General features: G+C 35.9%; 1 protein-coding gene across 1 annotated transcript in view; it reads left to right on the top strand.

Annotated features, from left to right (window-relative positions):
• Positions 1-17,664, top strand: part of EIF3H (eukaryotic translation initiation factor 3 subunit H) — a 120,653-nt gene that overhangs the window by 85,085 nt on the left and 17,904 nt on the right. Inside the window, exons 3-5 of the mRNA XM_036876361.2 lie at positions 13,513-13,680; positions 15,197-15,296; positions 16,524-16,673. Coding sequence (XP_036732256.1) covers positions 13,513-13,680; positions 15,197-15,296; positions 16,524-16,673 — 418 coding nt within the window. The remainder of the gene's footprint in view (positions 1-13,512; positions 13,681-15,196; positions 15,297-16,523; positions 16,674-17,664) is intronic.

The following is a 17,664-nucleotide window of genomic DNA, read 5'->3' on the forward strand; positions in this document are numbered from 1 at the left end:
CATATATTAATTGACCATATATGGTTGGGTTTATATCAGGGCTCTCTAGTCTGTTCCATTCGTCTATGGGTCTGTTCTTGTGCCAGTACCAAATTGTCTTGATTACTGTGGTTGTGTAGTAGAGCTTGAAGTTGGGGAGCATAATTCCCCCAGCTTTATTCTTCCTTCTCAGGATTACTTTGGCTATTCGAGGTCTTTTTTGGTTCCATATGAATTTTAGGATGATTTTCTCTAGTTTGTTGAAGAATGCTGTTGGTATTTTGATAGGAATTGTATTGAATCTATAGATTGCTTCAGGCAGGATGGCCATTTTGACAATATTAATTCTTCCTATCCATGAGTATGGGATGTGTTTCCATTTATTGGTATCTTCTTTAATTTCTCTCATGAGTGTCTTGTAGTTTTCAGAGTATAGGTCTTTCACTTCCTTGGTTAGGTTTATTCCTAGGTATTTTATTCTTTTTGATGCAGTTGTGAATGGAATTGTTTTCCTGATTTCTCTCTCTGCTAGTTCATTGTTAGTGTATAGGAATGCCATATATTTCTGTCTGTCAATTTTGTATGCAGCAACTTTGCTGAATTCATATATTAGATCTAGTAGTTTTGGAGTGGATTCTTTAGGGTTTTTTTATGTACAATATCATGTCCATGGCCTTGGCTGTATCCCACAAACTGCATCTGCAAACACGAACAGTTTAACTTCTTCCTTGCCAATCTGGATGCCTTTTATTTCTTTGTGTTGTCTGATTGCCATGGCTAGGACCTCCAGTACTATGTTGAATAGAAGTGGGGAGAGTGGGCATCCTTGTCTTGTTCCTGATCTTAAAGGAAAAGCTTTCAGTTTCTTGCTGTTAAGTATAATGTTTGCTGTGGGTTTGTCATATATGGCCTTTATTATGTTGAGGTACTTGCCCTCTATACCCATTTTGTTGAGAGTTTTTATCATGAATGGATGTTGAATTTTGTCGAATGCTTTTTCAGCATCTATGGAGGTGATCATGTGGTTTTTGTCCTTTTTGTTGATGTGGTGGATGATGTTGATGGATTTTCGAATGCTGTACCATCCTTGCATCCCTGGGATGAATCCTACTTGATCATAATGGATGATCTTTTTGATGTATTTTTGAATTGGGTTTGCTAATATTTTGTTGAGTATTTTTGCATCTATGTTCATCCGGGATATTGGTCTGCAGTTTTCTTTTTTTGTGGTGTATTTGCCTTGTTTTGGTATTAGAGTGATGCTAGCCTCAAAGAATGAGTTTGGAAGTATTCCCTCCTCTTCTAATTTTTGGAAAACTTTAAGGAGAAGGGGTATTAGGTCTTCACTAAATGTTTGATAAAGTTCAGCAGTGAAGCCATCTGGTCCAGGGGTTTTGTTATTAACGTAGGTTTTTGATTACCAGTTCAATTTCGTTGCTGGTAATTGGTTGTTCAGATTTTCAGTTTCTTTCTGGGTGAGCCTTGGAAGGTTGTATTTTTCTAGAAAGTTGTCCATTTCTTCTAGGTTATCCAGTTTGTCAGCATATAATTTTTCATAGTATTCTCTAATACTTTGTATTTCTGTGGTGTCAGTAGTGATTTTTCCTTTCTCATTTCAGATTCTGTTTATGTGTGTAGACTCTTTTTTTCTTAATAAGTCTGGGTAGGGGTTTATCTATTTTGTTTATTTTCTCAAAGAACCAGGTCTTGCTTTCACTGATTCTTTCTATTGTTTTATTCTTCTCAATTTTATTGATTTCTGCTCTGATCTTTATTATGTCCCTCCTTCTACTGACTTTGGGCCTCATTTGTTCTCCTTTTTCTAATTTTATTAATTGTGAGTTTAGACTGCTTATATGGGATTGTTCTTCTTTCCTGAGGTAGGCTTATATTGCAATATACTTTCCTCTTATCATGGCCTTGGCTGCATCCCACTGATTTTGTGGTGTTGAATTATTGCTGTCATTTGTCTCTATATATTGCTTGATCTCTATTTTTATTTGGTCATTGATGCATTGGTTATTTAGGAGCATGTTGTGAAACCTCCATGTGTTTGTGGGATTTTTAATTTTCTTTGCATAATTTATTTCTAGTTTCATACCTTTGTGGTCTGAGAAACTGGTTGGTACAATTTCAGTCTTTTTGAATTTACTGAGGCTCTTTTTGTAGCCTAGTGTGTGATGTATTCTTGAAAGTGTTCCATGTGCACTTGAGAAGAATGTGTATTGTGTTGCTTCTGGGTGTAGAGTTCTTTAGATGTCTGTTAGGTCCGTCTGTTCTGTTGTGTTATTCAGTGCCTCTATCACCTTACTTATCTTCTGTCTGGTTGATCTTTCCTTCATGGTGAGTGGTGTATTGAAGTCTCCTAGAGTGAATGCATTGCCTTCTATTTCCCCTTTTTATTCTGTTAGTATTTGTTTCACATATGTGGGTGCTCCTGCGTTGTGAGCATAGGTATTTATAATGGTTATATCTGCTTGTTGGATTGACCCATTTATCATTATGTAATGTCCTTCTTTGTCTCTTTTTACTTTCTGTGTTTTGAAGTCTGCTTTGTCTGATACAAGTACTGCAACTCCTGCTTTTTTCTCTCTGTTAGTTGCATGAATTTATCATTATGTAGTGTCCTTCTTTGTCTCTTTTTACTTTCTGTGTTTTGAAGTCTGCTTTGTCTGATAAAAGTACTGCAACTCCTGCTTTTTTCTCTCTGTTAGTTGCATCCCTTCACTTTTAGTCTGTGTATGTCTTTGGGTTTAAAGTGAGTCTCTTGTAGGCAGCATATAGATGGGTCTCGTTTTTTTATCCATTCAGTGACTCTATGTCTTTTGATTGGTGCATTCAGTCTATTTACATTTAGGGTGATTATCAGTAGGTATGTACTTATTGCCATTGTAGACTTTAGATTCGTTGTTACCAAGGGTTCAAGGTTAATTTCCTTACTATCTAAGAGTCTAACTTAACTCAGTTAATATGCTGTTACAAACACAATCTAAATGTTCTTTTCTTTTTCTCCTCCTTTTTCTTCCTCCTCCATTCTTTATATATTAGGTATCATATTCTGTATTCTTTGTCTATCCTTTGATTGACTTTGGGGATAGTTAATTTAATTTTGCATTTGCTTAGTAATTACCTGTTCTACTTTCTTTACTGTGGTTTTATTACCTCTGGTGACAGCTATTAAACCTTAGGAACACTTCCATCTATAGCAGACCCTCCAAAATAGACTGTATAAATGGTTTGTGGGAGGTAAATTCTCTCCACTTTTGCTTATGTGGAAATTGTTTAATCCCTCCTTAAAATTTAAATGATAATCTTGCTGGATAACGTAATCTTGGTTCCAGGCCCTTCTGTTTCGTGGCATTAAATACATCATGCCACTCTCTTCTGGCCTGTCAGGTTTCTGCTGAGAAGTCTGATGTTAGCCTGATGGGCTTTCCTTTGTATGTGATCTTATTTCTGCCTCTGGCTCCTTTTAACAGTCTGTCCTTATCCTTGATCCTTCCCATTTTAATTACTATGTGTCTTGGTTGTGTCTTCCTTGGGTCCCTTGTGTTGGGAGATCTTGGATCTCCATGGTCTGAGAGACTATCTCCTTCCCCAAATTGGGGAAGTTTTCATCAACTACCTCCTCAAAGACACTTTCTATCCCTTTCTCTCTCCCTTCTTCTTCTAGTATCCCTATAATGCGAATATTGTTCCGTTTGGATTGGTCACACAGTTCTCTCAATATTCTTTCATTCTTGGAGATTGTTTTTTATCTCTGTGCCTCAGCTTCTTTGTATTCCTCTTCACTAGTTTTATTTCATTTATCGTTTCCTCCACCATATCCAACCTGTTTTTAATACCCTCCATCGTTGCTCTTCAACGACTGGATCTCCAACCGGAATTCATTCCTGAGTTCTTGGATATCTTTCTGTACCTCAATTAGCATGTTAATGATTTTTATTTTGCACTCCCTTTCAGGAAAAGTCACAAGGTCCATGTCATTTAAATCTTTCTCCGGAGTTATATTAATTTTACTCTGTACCAGGTTCCTTTGGCGTTTCATATTTGTGTATGGTGCCCTCTAGTGTCCAGAGGCTCTACTCTCTAGCTGCTCAGCCCCTGAAGCAATGTCGGGGGTCACAGGAGAGCAGTATTGGTGCCTGGGGGGAGGAAAGAGCTTTTTCCTGCTTCTCGACTGCTATGCCTGTCTCCACTGCCTGAACCAGTGGGCCGAGCACACAGGTATAAGCTTTTGTCCCAGAGCCGTTGGATCTGGATCCCTGCTTTCCACAAGTGACCAGAATCCCAGTCTCCCCAGGAATCCGCCTGTCCCAGCTTTCCAACCCCGTAATCAGAAGAATATGATGAAAACAACATGAAATGTAGGTTTTTGCTCCCAGTGCAGATCTCTGTAGCTAGGTATTCAGCAGTCCCAGGCCTTCCATTCCCTGCCTGTTCCGTTTCTCTTCCTCTTGCCAGTGAGCTGGCGTGGGGGAAGGGTTTGGGTCATGCTGAGCCACAGCTTTGGTACGTTACCTGTTCCTTGAGGTCTGCTCTTTTCTCCAGGTATATGAAGTCTGGCGCTGCACTCTTTCCTGTTGCTCTCTCAGGATTAGTTGCACCAACTATATTTTCTAATTGTATCCAGTTTTAGGAGGAAGCCTCTGTCTCTTCTCTGACGCCGCTATCTTTAATCCAATCTCAAGTCACAGGTTTTTCTAACCTCAGATTTATTGTGGCTGCCATGAGGATTTCTGCTTCATTATTTTCTCAGCACAGAACTCTGTATACTTTATCCTATGAAAATAAGTTTGGACAAAGCAAAGTGTGTAGGGAGAGAGATGGGAACAAGAAAGGTGTAGATAGGGAGAGTGTAGTTTTAAGTACTTTTTTGCTGGTTTAATAATCCATAGGAAGTAATTTGCCCTTCCTAACCTTTTCTATAACTCCCATCTTTCTTGCAAACTTGCCCTTCTGTAGCTGGTAGTTAAGGATATTTACTCTTAAAGGATTGTGTCTTCAGGCTTTCTTCTTATAGCATCTTTAATACTGATTTTCTAATCCAAATAGCCTTGATGTTTGAAGTTAAAGGAAACTATCTTTGGACAGTTGAGGTTGTCAGAGTGAATCATCCCGCTAACCAATAGATAGCTCATTATAAAGCTGTTGCTCTATGTAACTGAGTTTGGTTACCTCACTTGGGTGGCCGTATTTCCAGTTACCTGTAACCAGTCCCTGGCCTAAGTTGGCAGTCCTGCTCACTCCTCCTTCCCATCCCCACCCCCATTCTCAGTGTTGTTTTTAAAGTCACTTATTTGGGAGGGGCAGGGAGCTTCTTTCTTTCTTTCAGAGTTATAAATGGAATCAGGAGATAGAAACTTATATAGTACAATGCAATTATGTTGTTATATATACAGTAATAATAGAACACTCGAGATTAGCTTTTCTTGAAATCTAATTTCTGTAGCTTGTCTCTTTCTTTATTGAATCTGTTCTTTATTGTACTGAATATAATTAGCTTATAGTTTTAGTATCTAAGAAGTATTATTTTCCTTTTGTAATCCTTTTCCATGGTAGATTGTTTTTTCATTATATTCATCAGTTCATATGAACTTTATTTCATGAAATGGATGTTAGAAATTCATAGATTATCTTTTTTTGTAGTAAGAGTACAACCTCTAATCTCTTTAACTGTTTTCTTGATTCCTCCCTACTCCCTGTATAGAGGTCAAAAAAAGGGGTGTTTACACAATACTTGGCAACTAAATTAGAGATCAAATTTTGCAAAAACTTTTCCTTTGACTGAGATAAGTACCATAACCTCTGGATTCTGAATAGCATTTCTGAATAATAGGTGATAGTGAGAACCTACTGAATTCTAGAGCTTAGTCAGAGAACCAAGATCTTATAGTGAATGATTTCATTTACGTGATACTATTTTTTCTCCCATTTTACAACAGAGAGGACTTAGGCTGAGATGATTTGTTGTTGGTTACATACCTAATGTGTGATAAAGATGATGTCATCTAAGTAATTTGGTACTGATTCTATTCCCTGCTCCCACAATTTAGGCTCACTGGTACCTAGGCTGTTTGGTAACCCTGGTAAATGTAGGCAAGTTAGGCAGCACTAGAAGGAGTTTGTACATATTCCTTTAATATCATAGTATTGCACAATTCTTTTGCTGAAGAACATGGAAAATAAGGACAAGAATAAGTAAGGAATCAAAATTCATTTATGATCTCACTCCCTGGAGAACTATTGCCATTACCATTTTAGCATATTTTTTCCCAGTCTTTTTCCTTACGAGGAGGGAGCAACCCATTTTGTTTACATACTGTCATTTATGTGGTTTATAGTTATATATTCTGCTTTTTTTCCTCTTAGCATCTTATGAACATTTTCCCATGCCATTTAAATTTTTTAGAAACATTCTAAATGCCTTAGAGAAAACAAATTTGAGAGCTGCTTCGAACATAGGTGACTGTGAACTGAGTGTGGAGAAATGGTCAAAGTGTGCCTGTCACTGAAAGAGAAAACATACAAAGAAGTAGGCTTGGAGGGCAGGATGAATAAAGTCAGTATGTATCTTTATGGTGTGTAGCGTTTATGGGACTTCCTCCTGTAAATGCTCACTAAGCAAAGAGCCATCTGGATTGGAGGTGAATTTTTTAAATTGCCATCATTATGTGACTGGAATTTGAAAACACCCATTTTCTAGGTGAGGAAATTAAGGTTCAGAGAGAGAATTACCACCAGCTCTTTGGGCAACCATGTTGAAGAGGGCACCTTTAGAAGGTGATGTCATTATACCTGCATCAGGCTCCCAGCACTGGTGGTACTCAATAAATGGTTTCAGAATGAACAGTTTTGTTTGTACGCTGCAAACAGTACCTCCCCAAAGTGATTGTTTGTTCTCTGTTTTTGAATATTTAGTGCATAGTACTGATGCATCCATTCCATTTGACTTTTTTGTACAACTGGAGTTTGAAGTGACAGGTAGCTGCCTACAGGGTGATACTCTTAGTTCATTTTGAAACTGTTAATTCATTAATTTTTCTTTACTTTTTTTGATAACTTGTACAGACTGTTTTGTGCAATATGAAAAATACTTATGAGACTATTCTCTCCTTGTTTTACATTTAAAAACCCAGGTTTATAGGAAAGGTAAATCAAGTGTGATTATTCTATTACAAAAATGTCTTCTGTTTCTCAAAAAATTGTGTAATAGTTTTCCTTTGAAACCTCCCATAGTAGGACTAAGTACTAGGGGAAGTCTTATCTACTTGAGATCTGATGTTTTTCTCCCTTTGAATAATACAAATGACTATGCTTCCCTTACAGTTTTGATTGCCAGAATGCCGAGACCAAATTTGTATATTTTAATCCAAATATCTATGGCTTTCTTCACTTTGTTCAGGTCTCTACCTCACCTTCAGTGTCTACTTTCTGTATTCTAATTTATACTTTCCCTAGTCCTGAGTTTATTCATTACTTCATGTTTTTTAATGCAAGGTATTTCATATCCTTTGTGAACATAGTAAGGTGGATATATATATATAAAGTTTACAAATAATTGTGACCTTTCTAGTACATTGATGGCAATCACCTTTTTGAGACATTCCATTCTTTCAGAATACTTTCAGTTAATTTTTGTGCCAGCATTAATCTAGTACATAATATGTAGCAGTAAATACGTATTACCTGTCTTCATGAAAGAGCCTGTTACTTTGTGTGAAATAGATTTTTTCTAAATCTAGAGAATCTCATTTGATCTCCTGACATACCATGCTCTTAATTGTAGTAAGAAGTAGTAGAAATTAGTAAGTTATTCTTTAAGTGAGAATTCTGCATGGTGACAGGTGAGAGGTTTGTGTCCCTTGGTCCCATCCAGGTGAATTCACTTGATATAAACTGATCTCAAGTGATGTAAAAATAACTTAGTAGTTGCTCTCCATTATCCACTTACATGAATCTATTTTCACGACCTAGGGTATAAATACATATATAGTTTTATTTTGTTTAAAATTCTCATAATGTTAAAGAAATAGGATCTCTTCTCTTTATTTCATGATTTTGTTAAGATAATAATAGGAATTTGTTACAGGATGTACAATTATTTTCTGTGAAGAATCCACTTTATTTTCATAGATTTTTTTTGAGACATTTTAAAACCTCTCAAAAAACCTGAGTTCCAGTAATTTTTAAAGTTCTTAAGTTTTGTAAGAGCAATTCTCCCTACCCCACATTTCCTATCTCCAGCTTGGCATTTGGAAGAAATTATTTTTCAGAATTCATAAACATATTAAAGAAGAAATTAAGCCACCCTGGACAAGTGAACTATTTAAAAAATATGTTTCTGTAAAATGATTTAAAAGGCAGCATTTTGTTACTTCTTTTTAAATAGAACAGATTCATTTATAGGTAGAGTAGAATTTATATTGGAAATATATTTTGTGAAATGTATTATGTGAAAAATACAACTGTTACCAAGATCTTTAAGCAGTCACAGGGGTAGCCTTGTTAACAGATTCATTAATTGATAAACAGGCTGAAGATGTGATACAAACTGGGTGAAGAGAATATGGCAGTTTTAAGAAATGTGTATTCCACAGTTCTCTCCACCCAAAGTAGTCTTACTTAATTCTTTTTCCAAATGCACATTCTGTTTGCTCTATTCTTCATCTGTAGCTTTGAACATTGCCTGAAATGTATTGCAGCTTGGCAAAAGTCTGATACGGAGAGGAAAGCACAGAACAGTTTGTCTTGTTAAATAATGGGACAGAGCCTTAGGGTTCAGGGTTCAGGGCCTCTGAGTGCTCACTTGTGTTCCATGGTGTTACTGGGTAAAAAGCTTCTAATTATTTTCTAAAAGTCTTAGGTTAGTCCTCCTACCAAAACAGATATATTTTGATGTATACCACTTACTTCCCTGTCATGTTTGTTGAAATCACTGATTTGTTTCAGAGTTGTGGGGTTCTGTTTATTTGTTTGCTTTTAAAGCTGTTTGCATTTCTTGATTGAGCTTAGTTTGTTTCTTTGCTGCGAAGAGCATGTACTAGATCTGGTCTCTATTTGTTCTCTCTTATGTGTTTGTGCAAGTCATCTTTGATCTGAGCCAGTTCTTAGTTACAAAGTAGTCTGGCATAAGTTTCAAATAGTAACATAGAATGCAGTCTTTTAGGAATTTGATTACATACTTGTGGTAATTTTCATATTTGACATTTAAAAGTCTTTTAAGGTAGTTTTATCATTGAAAATCTTACTGGTAATGCTAAATTATTGGGTAATTTAGTGATGAAACATGCATAAGCTGTGGTATCTGAAAACCTAGAAATAAGTGTTTCTGTTGTATCTGTGTATTATACTTTATTGATTGAGAAATAATTTACACTTTACCAATGAGATGAGGTGAAATTCTGTAAGTGGGTGGTTGCCTGGATTTTGGAGTCAGAGAGTCTGAAGTCAGATTGAATCCCACCACTTTACAAGCTATGGTAAACAGAGCTTCTAAAAGAATTTCAGTAATAATGATTAGCTCATTGGTGTTTTTGTGGGGAATAAAGTCCAATAATGTAGGTAGACCACTTAGTTGGGAGTCTGTCATAGTAAAGTACTCACTAAGTGCTAGTTTCTTTCCTGGTGCTTAGTGCTACCCTTTCCCTACAGGCTGTATCTGTATTTTTTAAAAATATAATTTAATTATAACATTTTAAAGTAATTTGGACTTATTTGATACAAAACCAAGTCATTAAATAAGACAGTAAGTCCATTAAGTTGTTCTTATTTTTAAATATCAATTTGGTTACTTTGTCCTTTAAAAAATACCTTTTTTTCTTAATCTGCCAGGCATATCTTGATTTTTAGACTTTGCTGTACAGCTTTAACTTTCTGCTCATCCCATTCTCGCCAGCTGTGGCAATCTTTGTTCCTGTTTTTCAGTAAGAATTTGTATTACATGAGGGCTCATTTAAAATAATAAAATTAAAAAGATGATTTTAAAAATGAGGTTGAAGAATTGAAAGGAAAAGAATGTTGGTTCATTTTTCTCCTCAACTGTAAAGCTTCTAATCCATTGTCCTTCCCAGTGATCTTCAGAACTTAAATCTCAAACTTTGGTTGTTCGCCATTGTAATTCCAGATATAGCATTCAAATAAAAACATCATCTTACTTTCAGTGTTTTCATTTTTGGAGACAAAACAAGAGAAAGCCCAACAAATGTGGTAGATTTTTTAAAGGAATAGCTATTGGGCAGCCTGCCTTAGTTAAGACAATTTTAGCTCTAGGCAATTTAAAATTGACTGTTTTGCAAAGAGGATATCTGGAAAAAGTGAACATGAATATACTGATGCCAATCTTCAAACAGACTCAGTGTTGTAAACCAGGCTCTTTTGCTTAGGAGAGGCTTAACCAATTAAGACAGTTGTAGAGATTGAAGAGATTTATAAAACTTCAGCTAATTTTTATAATCCTTCCAAATTTTGTAGCACCGCCTCAATAGCATCTAAGTGTATGTAGCTTTTGTATTAGTAATTTGAGTTGGCTTAGTAGTAACTACCAACTTGTCTTTGAAATTCATTTGCTGTGCACTGTTTCTCTTTAGTCAGTAGGTGTTTGCTTTTTAAACTAAGATGGTTTTTTAAAGGTTCTTTCCTGCAGTTTTCACTACAGTATTCAGAGTCCTTCTGTTGAATATTATCATAAATTTTAAAATAGTTCCCTTCCAAAAACTTGTTCCCCTTACTATTCATCTTGGGGAAATTCCCGGGGAGTATTTAGCTGTTAACTCAGAAATGAATATCATTGGTTGAAATTGCTGCTAGGGCTCCTGTTAAATATGAGAACTTTAGAACAAAAATGAAAGCGTGTTTGACCCTGGACCAGCTCTATGAAGTTGCCACTAAATGCTTTTCTTACTTCATAGATCTGCATTAACTCAGCAATAGGGAGTTATGGCACTTTATTTTGAGAAGCCTTTTTCTTTTCCTTCTTCTGTTGTGATTTTCCTTGTTCTGAGATGTGAGGTATCCTAGGGATAGGAATGAACCTTATCTCTACCTAGTCACATCTTCTACATCAACTTATTAAAACTTCAGCCCAGGAAAGAGAGGACGGCTGGACATAAGAAGGCAAATAGCTCTACCCTCCACTTACCCTGAGCCTGTGGCTGGGACAGTGCATCAGCTTGGTTCGTCACAGCTCCTTCCACATAGCGCAGAACTTCTCCCCTCCACTGTTACCTTAGTTTGTAGCTAAATTGGATCTTTTGTATGTGTGTTACATACCTACCCCTAATATAACTCCTCGGAGAGACTAGCATAGCCACAAAAGCAATGGCATTTGCCCAGGAGATTAGAATCTGGAATGGCCATTCCCTATTTCCTGTGTAAAAGTGACTGGTGTGTCGCCATTGCATGATTTTTTCCCCTTGTCTCTTCCATAGGCCAGAAGGGTAAATTGGTGTCAGCTGGTATGGGGACTCAGCTCAGTTGATTAGTGGTGGCTGCTGGGGAGCATGGTTTTGAGATAGTGTAGCCATGCAGCCTGCCGTGCATTTCTTCGTTTCACAGGACATTTTTGCAGGGTTTGGAGTTGTACTGTTTGAAAAGTTGGGTTGGAGGAGTAGGAAAAACTGGATGAAGGGCGACAAGGGTCATGCATCTGTGTCAACATTAGAAGGATGACACAGACCTAAAAGTCTGCAGAGATAAAGCAATTCGCTTGGCTTTTTGTGAGTTGTGTCTTGTTCCTTGGCTGGTATATAAGAGAAAAAAAAAAACCACTTCTTTAAAAAAAATTTTTTTAATTGAATCAGTGACCTCTTCAAACTGCATTTCCTGGAGCTTTATATGAGTAGTCCTGAGGAGGACTGGGTCTCTGCACCCCAGCTATACTTTGGAGCTGTAGCATCTGCATCGCATCTTTTCACGGACCACCTGCAGTCCTTTTAAATCCTTTCTTTCTCTGGGTGATACCTCCAGGAGGGAATTTTTCTGTAAAGTTTTTTAATTTTTAAAGTTGGGGTGATAAGTCTAAACAAAGAGAATGTCTGGAAATTTCACATAGCATAGGCCCAGCACTTTTTTGTGTGTGTAATAGTGAAATTCCAGTATATTGTAGATTTTCAGATTTTTCAAAAGCAATTTTATCAACCCACCTGTTATTGCTCTTTAACCCTGAAATTTTTATATTCATCTATAACATATTCAGGTCATATGAAAAGTCCTATGACCTTAATAATAAGTTTTTGTTAAAGCCTTCCAAAATGTTCTGTGTCATGGTTTTCTAAGCTGTAGAAGAGGAAAATGGTAATGCCCTGTGCTCCCTGCCCCAACCCCCAGGAATATAGAAGCTCATCTCTCCACTACTCAATCCCCAGAAGTAAATTTGTTGGAGCAGTGGTAACTCCACTGGGCCACATGCCTCACGTCCTTGGAATAGCAGATTTATAATTTCTTTGTGTAGTAACAAGTGTTGAAAAAAGGCTGTGTGTGTCCATCTGAGGAAGGCTCTTAAAAATCTTTGTGATCCTGAATCTTGTTTTCTTTGTAAAACCATAGTGCTATAACCAAGGAAATGACAGACGTATAAGTTTACTTTTGCTGAAATCTAATTAAGAGTTTTAAAAGTGAAATGGTTAGATTCCAAGTTAAGCAGATACATAACATATTCAACATAGTCATGAACTCATTATAATAGAATAGGTTGGATATTATGTCGACTATAAAATTTTCTCGTATTACATATTTGCTACTCTTTATTGGGCTATATTGCTTTTTAAAAATGTTTTATTTATTGTCAGCTTGCACCTATTTTTCTAGTAATTCTGCTTTAAGTTAATAATATATATTACAGTCATTAATTTGACAAAACTACAAATCATTCAACTTTTTCTTTCCATACATGGTGATTAAAATATAACTCTATTCTAATGCAAAAATAGTATGCATTACTTAACACAAAGAAACACACAGGCAAGAAAAAAGAGTTATTTTTTAAATTAGGATATACAGCAGGGGGCACCACATGAAGGCAAAAATGAATTCTTATATTTTAAATCAGCTACAGCTTGTATCTTGTTCATATTTAAATAATGTGGTAGTTGTTTCTCCATTAATTTTCTTGATGATTGTAATTTATCAGTTGTAAAAGCTGTGTGAAGAAGATATTGGTAACTGTTCTCCTTTATTCATTCATTTTAGTAGTTACACAAATTTTTTCTTAAACATTTGCTATTTTGGAATTTTAGAAAGGGAAATCACATTTAACAAATAATTTCTTGTTTAGAACAGGCATTATTACTGTGTTTTTAATACCTGTTAATACTTTTTCATCAGTAAAAAAAAGGAAAGACTAACTGATTTGAAATGACTTGAAAACTTAATTTTGTCTTCTTTATATGTGAACTGAATGAATTTTAAATCTGGAAGCCTTTCCCTTTAGCTAATAAATAGTTGTTAGAAATTTGTTTCCAAAACGGCTTGCTTTTAATATTGCTGGCATCATTAAATAGTTCTTCTTTTATCCCTTTCCTCCCCATCATCTAGTCCAATATCAGATGGAAATGATGCGGAGCCTTCGCCATGTAAACATCGATCACCTCCACGTGGGCTGGTACCAGTCCACATACTACGGCTCATTTGTCACTCGGGCCCTCCTAGATTCTCAGTTCAGTTACCAGCATGCCATTGAAGAATCTGTCGTCCTCATTTACGGTTAGTGGGAGTTTCCTTTATTATGCTTTCTTGCCTTAATATTATTACTACTATTTTTGCTTTCTGTCTTTTTACCTCTGAGCAGCCTGGCAGGCCTTCTCAAGTAAATACCAACCCTGTTTCTGCAGCAGCCTCAGCAGCAGCTAAGTCTAGACAGGGTTTCCTTCTTTCTGTTTATTTTTCTTGCTATCAGAGCCCTGATGTGTACGTTTTGGAATGCTGGAGTAGCTGCTTCATTTTTATTCCTCCATCTCCCCTCCCTCATTTGAAGGGGCTGGTGGAACTAGACCAGATGTCTAACAAACCCCAATTGCTGGAGTGTCTGGCTCGGTACGTGACTGACCAATCATAACACAGTGTGCCAAGTTCTTTTTTTTTTTTTATACCTCTGACAGCAGCGTACAAAACCTGGACTGTTTCTTAGCACAAAGATTTTTTTCTTTTCGGCCTATTTAATGGTGTTTCCTCAAGCTCTCCAGACCAGATGTTCTGTGCTGTATCAGAACTGTAGGCAATTTAACAGCTTTATAGCCTTCCCTCTCCCCAAACACTCACAGTTTGCCATATCTGGCAGACTTGCATATAGTTTCCAGCTGAGAAGTAAATGTAACGTCCCGAGTATCTGTCAGAAAAAATACTAATGAATACGATCAATCTTATGAGCTGCCCCAAAATTGTTTCAGTATGTTAACAATTGGATTACAGTAAAGAACAAGTTGTTAAAGTGTACTTATATTGGCTGGAAACATTGCATCATCAGACCTTGATGAATTTTCCACTTGTTTCAATCTATTTTGGTTTTCATTTTATCACCTATTGCTAAAAGTTTCACTGTGTTAAGTTTCAGACAACATGAATGTTAACACAGGTTTTAGGCGAATATTGGCATGCCGGAGCCGTTATCATGCAGCAAGTGTTAAGCTCCCTTACTCATGGAGTGTTTGAGCAGTCAGTTTTGACAAAATTAGTTTCTCTGAAACTGAAGACACTTTTGTGGTAGCACTTTGACTTCAGTGGTTTTTTTTTTTTTTAGAATCTGTTTCAAGTAAAAAATTTGAACAGTGATTTAGGATGGATAAATTTTGTTTGCAGGCTGTTCATTTAAATTAGTTGACTGAGGTGTGGTATATACAGTGAATTTTCATTTAATATTCACCAATATTTCCTCCTTATTATACAAGGTTTGTATAAGATATATAGAACATATGATATATTTAATTTTCATCAAGATAATTGGTTCTAGCTGAGGAATAGACTTGAAAATAACGGTATTTTGAATCGTCTTTTTTTACTTTAGTGAGGAAGTTATTTTACCTGTTATAAGTAGAATGATAGGTTCCTACATTTTCACTTACTCTTTGCAATACTGGTCTGAATCTGCTTCAAATTATGTTCTGATTATTTATTTTGATCTTCATTTTACAAAGATTGTATGATAAGTAATAGAATGTTGCCTACCAGTGCCTACTGTGCCTATAAAATTCCTAGTAATTTATTTTTCTTTTCTTTATTTGAGATCCCATAAAAACTGCCCAAGGGTCTCTGTCACTGAAAGCATACAGACTCACTCCTAAACTGATGGAAGTTTGTAAAGAAAAGGATTTTTCTCCTGAAGCGTAAGTGTTTTGGGGCTATGAGGCATATGGTAAAGGAATGGGTATTTTTCTTTTTAAGATTTTAGTTTGCCACATTTATTGAATCCTTGCTGGTGGCGTGTTAATGCTTTTGCCATGTGTATGGTAGAAGTCTTGTACGTGGCCAAGTGCCACTTGATTTTTCCCTTTCCTTGTTTAAACTGTTCTCTATGGAATGTCTCATCTGTTCTTCTCACCATGGGCAAATTCAGTTAGAGTGGGAATTAATTAGCTACTGGAAGAAATAAATGATTAAATGGAGATGGAATGACTGATCAGCTGCTGTCAGGTTGTAAGCTCTGTGTCAGAATGGTTGTGAGCTGTATGTCTAATTTTCTGAACTCATGTTTTTTGGGGGGAGGGGGTGGGAAAGAGATAAACATTTTAAGAATTCAGTAAGGCATGTGGCTTTTGGGAAATTTGTGGGTAACAAATATATAGAGAATTGATAAAGCTGTTTTGTGATCTTACATAGTGGCTTGAAATAACTAGATTACAATTTTTAAATATTCAGAATTCTTTCATTTTTCTGTTAATTATAGTTGATTATGTAATTTTATTATTTTTATTTCTTATTAAATTGAAATTAGTGGCTTTGGCTTTATGTAGCGCACAGAGAATTCATTGTTTGCCATTCGGCCTCTAAAGAAATGAAGGTGCAAAGAATTCGAAAAGAAAAGCTAACTCATGGACAAGTCCTGGGTGTGGCAGCTGAAACTGAACTGTGGGACGTTGCATCCTTGCTGTGTTCTTGAACCACAGTACATGGAATGTCTTGTGAATGTTCTGCTAGTTGTTAATCTCTTTAGTTGAGTAGGCTTTTAAAATTGAATTTTCCCAGGACTAGAGTATATTTCTTTTTTCTGGTTATTTTAAATGTTTTAGATATAGGTTATATAGCATAACCTGTGACATTGACCTTTTAGAATCAATATAATTTTGAAGACACCTACTTCAAAAAAAGAATAGTTTATTTTGCCAAAAATCTAATTTTCTGGGCCTGTAACTCAAATGCAGATCATTTTCATTTATTCAAATCACTTGACTTATTTTGACTCTGTAAAATTCTAGTTTCTCTTCCCTTTTTAAAGAGTGCTAATGAAATAAAGATCCTGGAAAGGGCCTGTGATTAGGGAAGATATATGAAATAATCAATTTAACACTAATTTCTGACCACCAGACTAATGTATTTTTTGACATGCTTCACAGATTGAAAAAGGGAAATATCACCTTTGAGCACATGTTTGAAGAAGTGCCGATTGTAATTAAAAATTCACATCTGATCAACGTCTTAATGTGGGAGCTTGAAAAGAAGTCAGCTGTAGCAGATAAACACGAATTACTCAGTCTTGCTAGTAGGTAAGTGGCCCTATATAATGAAAAGTCCCTTTTTATTAGTTTCTGCAAAAGATTACTTAGACATTAACTTATGAAATAAGAAAATAAATTACTTACACACATTTTGAGGTTCTTAAGACATATGTAATAACATGGTAGTTAGTACTTGTCCAGCCATGCTAAGATCCGAGGAAAAATGCCAAACTGATAAAGTAAAACAGTGTTTGAATACTAATAGCCCTCATTGTAAGAACCTTCTGCTGCCTTTGCTGTATCATTTTTGCTTTGATATGGTAAATGCCCAGGGGAGAAGCTTTTTTTTTATTTGTCTCAGCTTTATTTATTGTACACTGTTTTAGAGGCTTATAGTATTATGTCTATATAGTTAAGAATTATCAGGAGAAAAACAAAAATGCTTCTTTGTTTTACTTGTGGCACTTGCTCTTGTTCATATGCAGACTCTATTAGTAGTAATCTGCCAGTTTGGATTTTCAACTAAAATTAGAATTTTCTGAACCTGACACTGGCTTTGGCTGTCTTAGACAGCGGTGACATAATTTCCTCCATTGTGACCATGTTAGCTATCTAGTTGCTAAGATTTTATTTATTATGTTGGGAAAATGCTGACTGAGGTGTTCCAAAACATTATTTCCTTCATGGAATTAATATTTCTTTTCCCCTCATTTATTGCTCTTAACAGAAATATGAACAGAATTGTCTATATAGCTCCTCTTAAATGTTCTTTAAGCTGGATGTTAGTGACTTTTGTGGTGGGAGAAGGCTGACAGTTGACATGTAGAATGAAATTAAATGGACAGAGTAGATAATCAATATGCATTTGTTCCTATGGCTGAAAGAAACAAGGTGTTTTCTTAAGCAACCAGTTTGGAACAGAGGCTCAATTATTTATCAGACTGCTAGTTATTCCAGAAAGAAGCTTGTACAAGAGAACATATAGACTTTGTACTTCTTTGATATAAGACAAGTGGGAAAATCCAGAAGCACCAGAGGA

The sequence above is a fragment of the Manis pentadactyla genome, chromosome 3, assembly GCF_030020395.1.
Source record: "Manis pentadactyla isolate mManPen7 chromosome 3, mManPen7.hap1, whole genome shotgun sequence".
In the NCBI taxonomy this organism is placed as follows: domain Eukaryota; kingdom Metazoa; phylum Chordata; class Mammalia; order Pholidota; family Manidae; genus Manis; species Manis pentadactyla.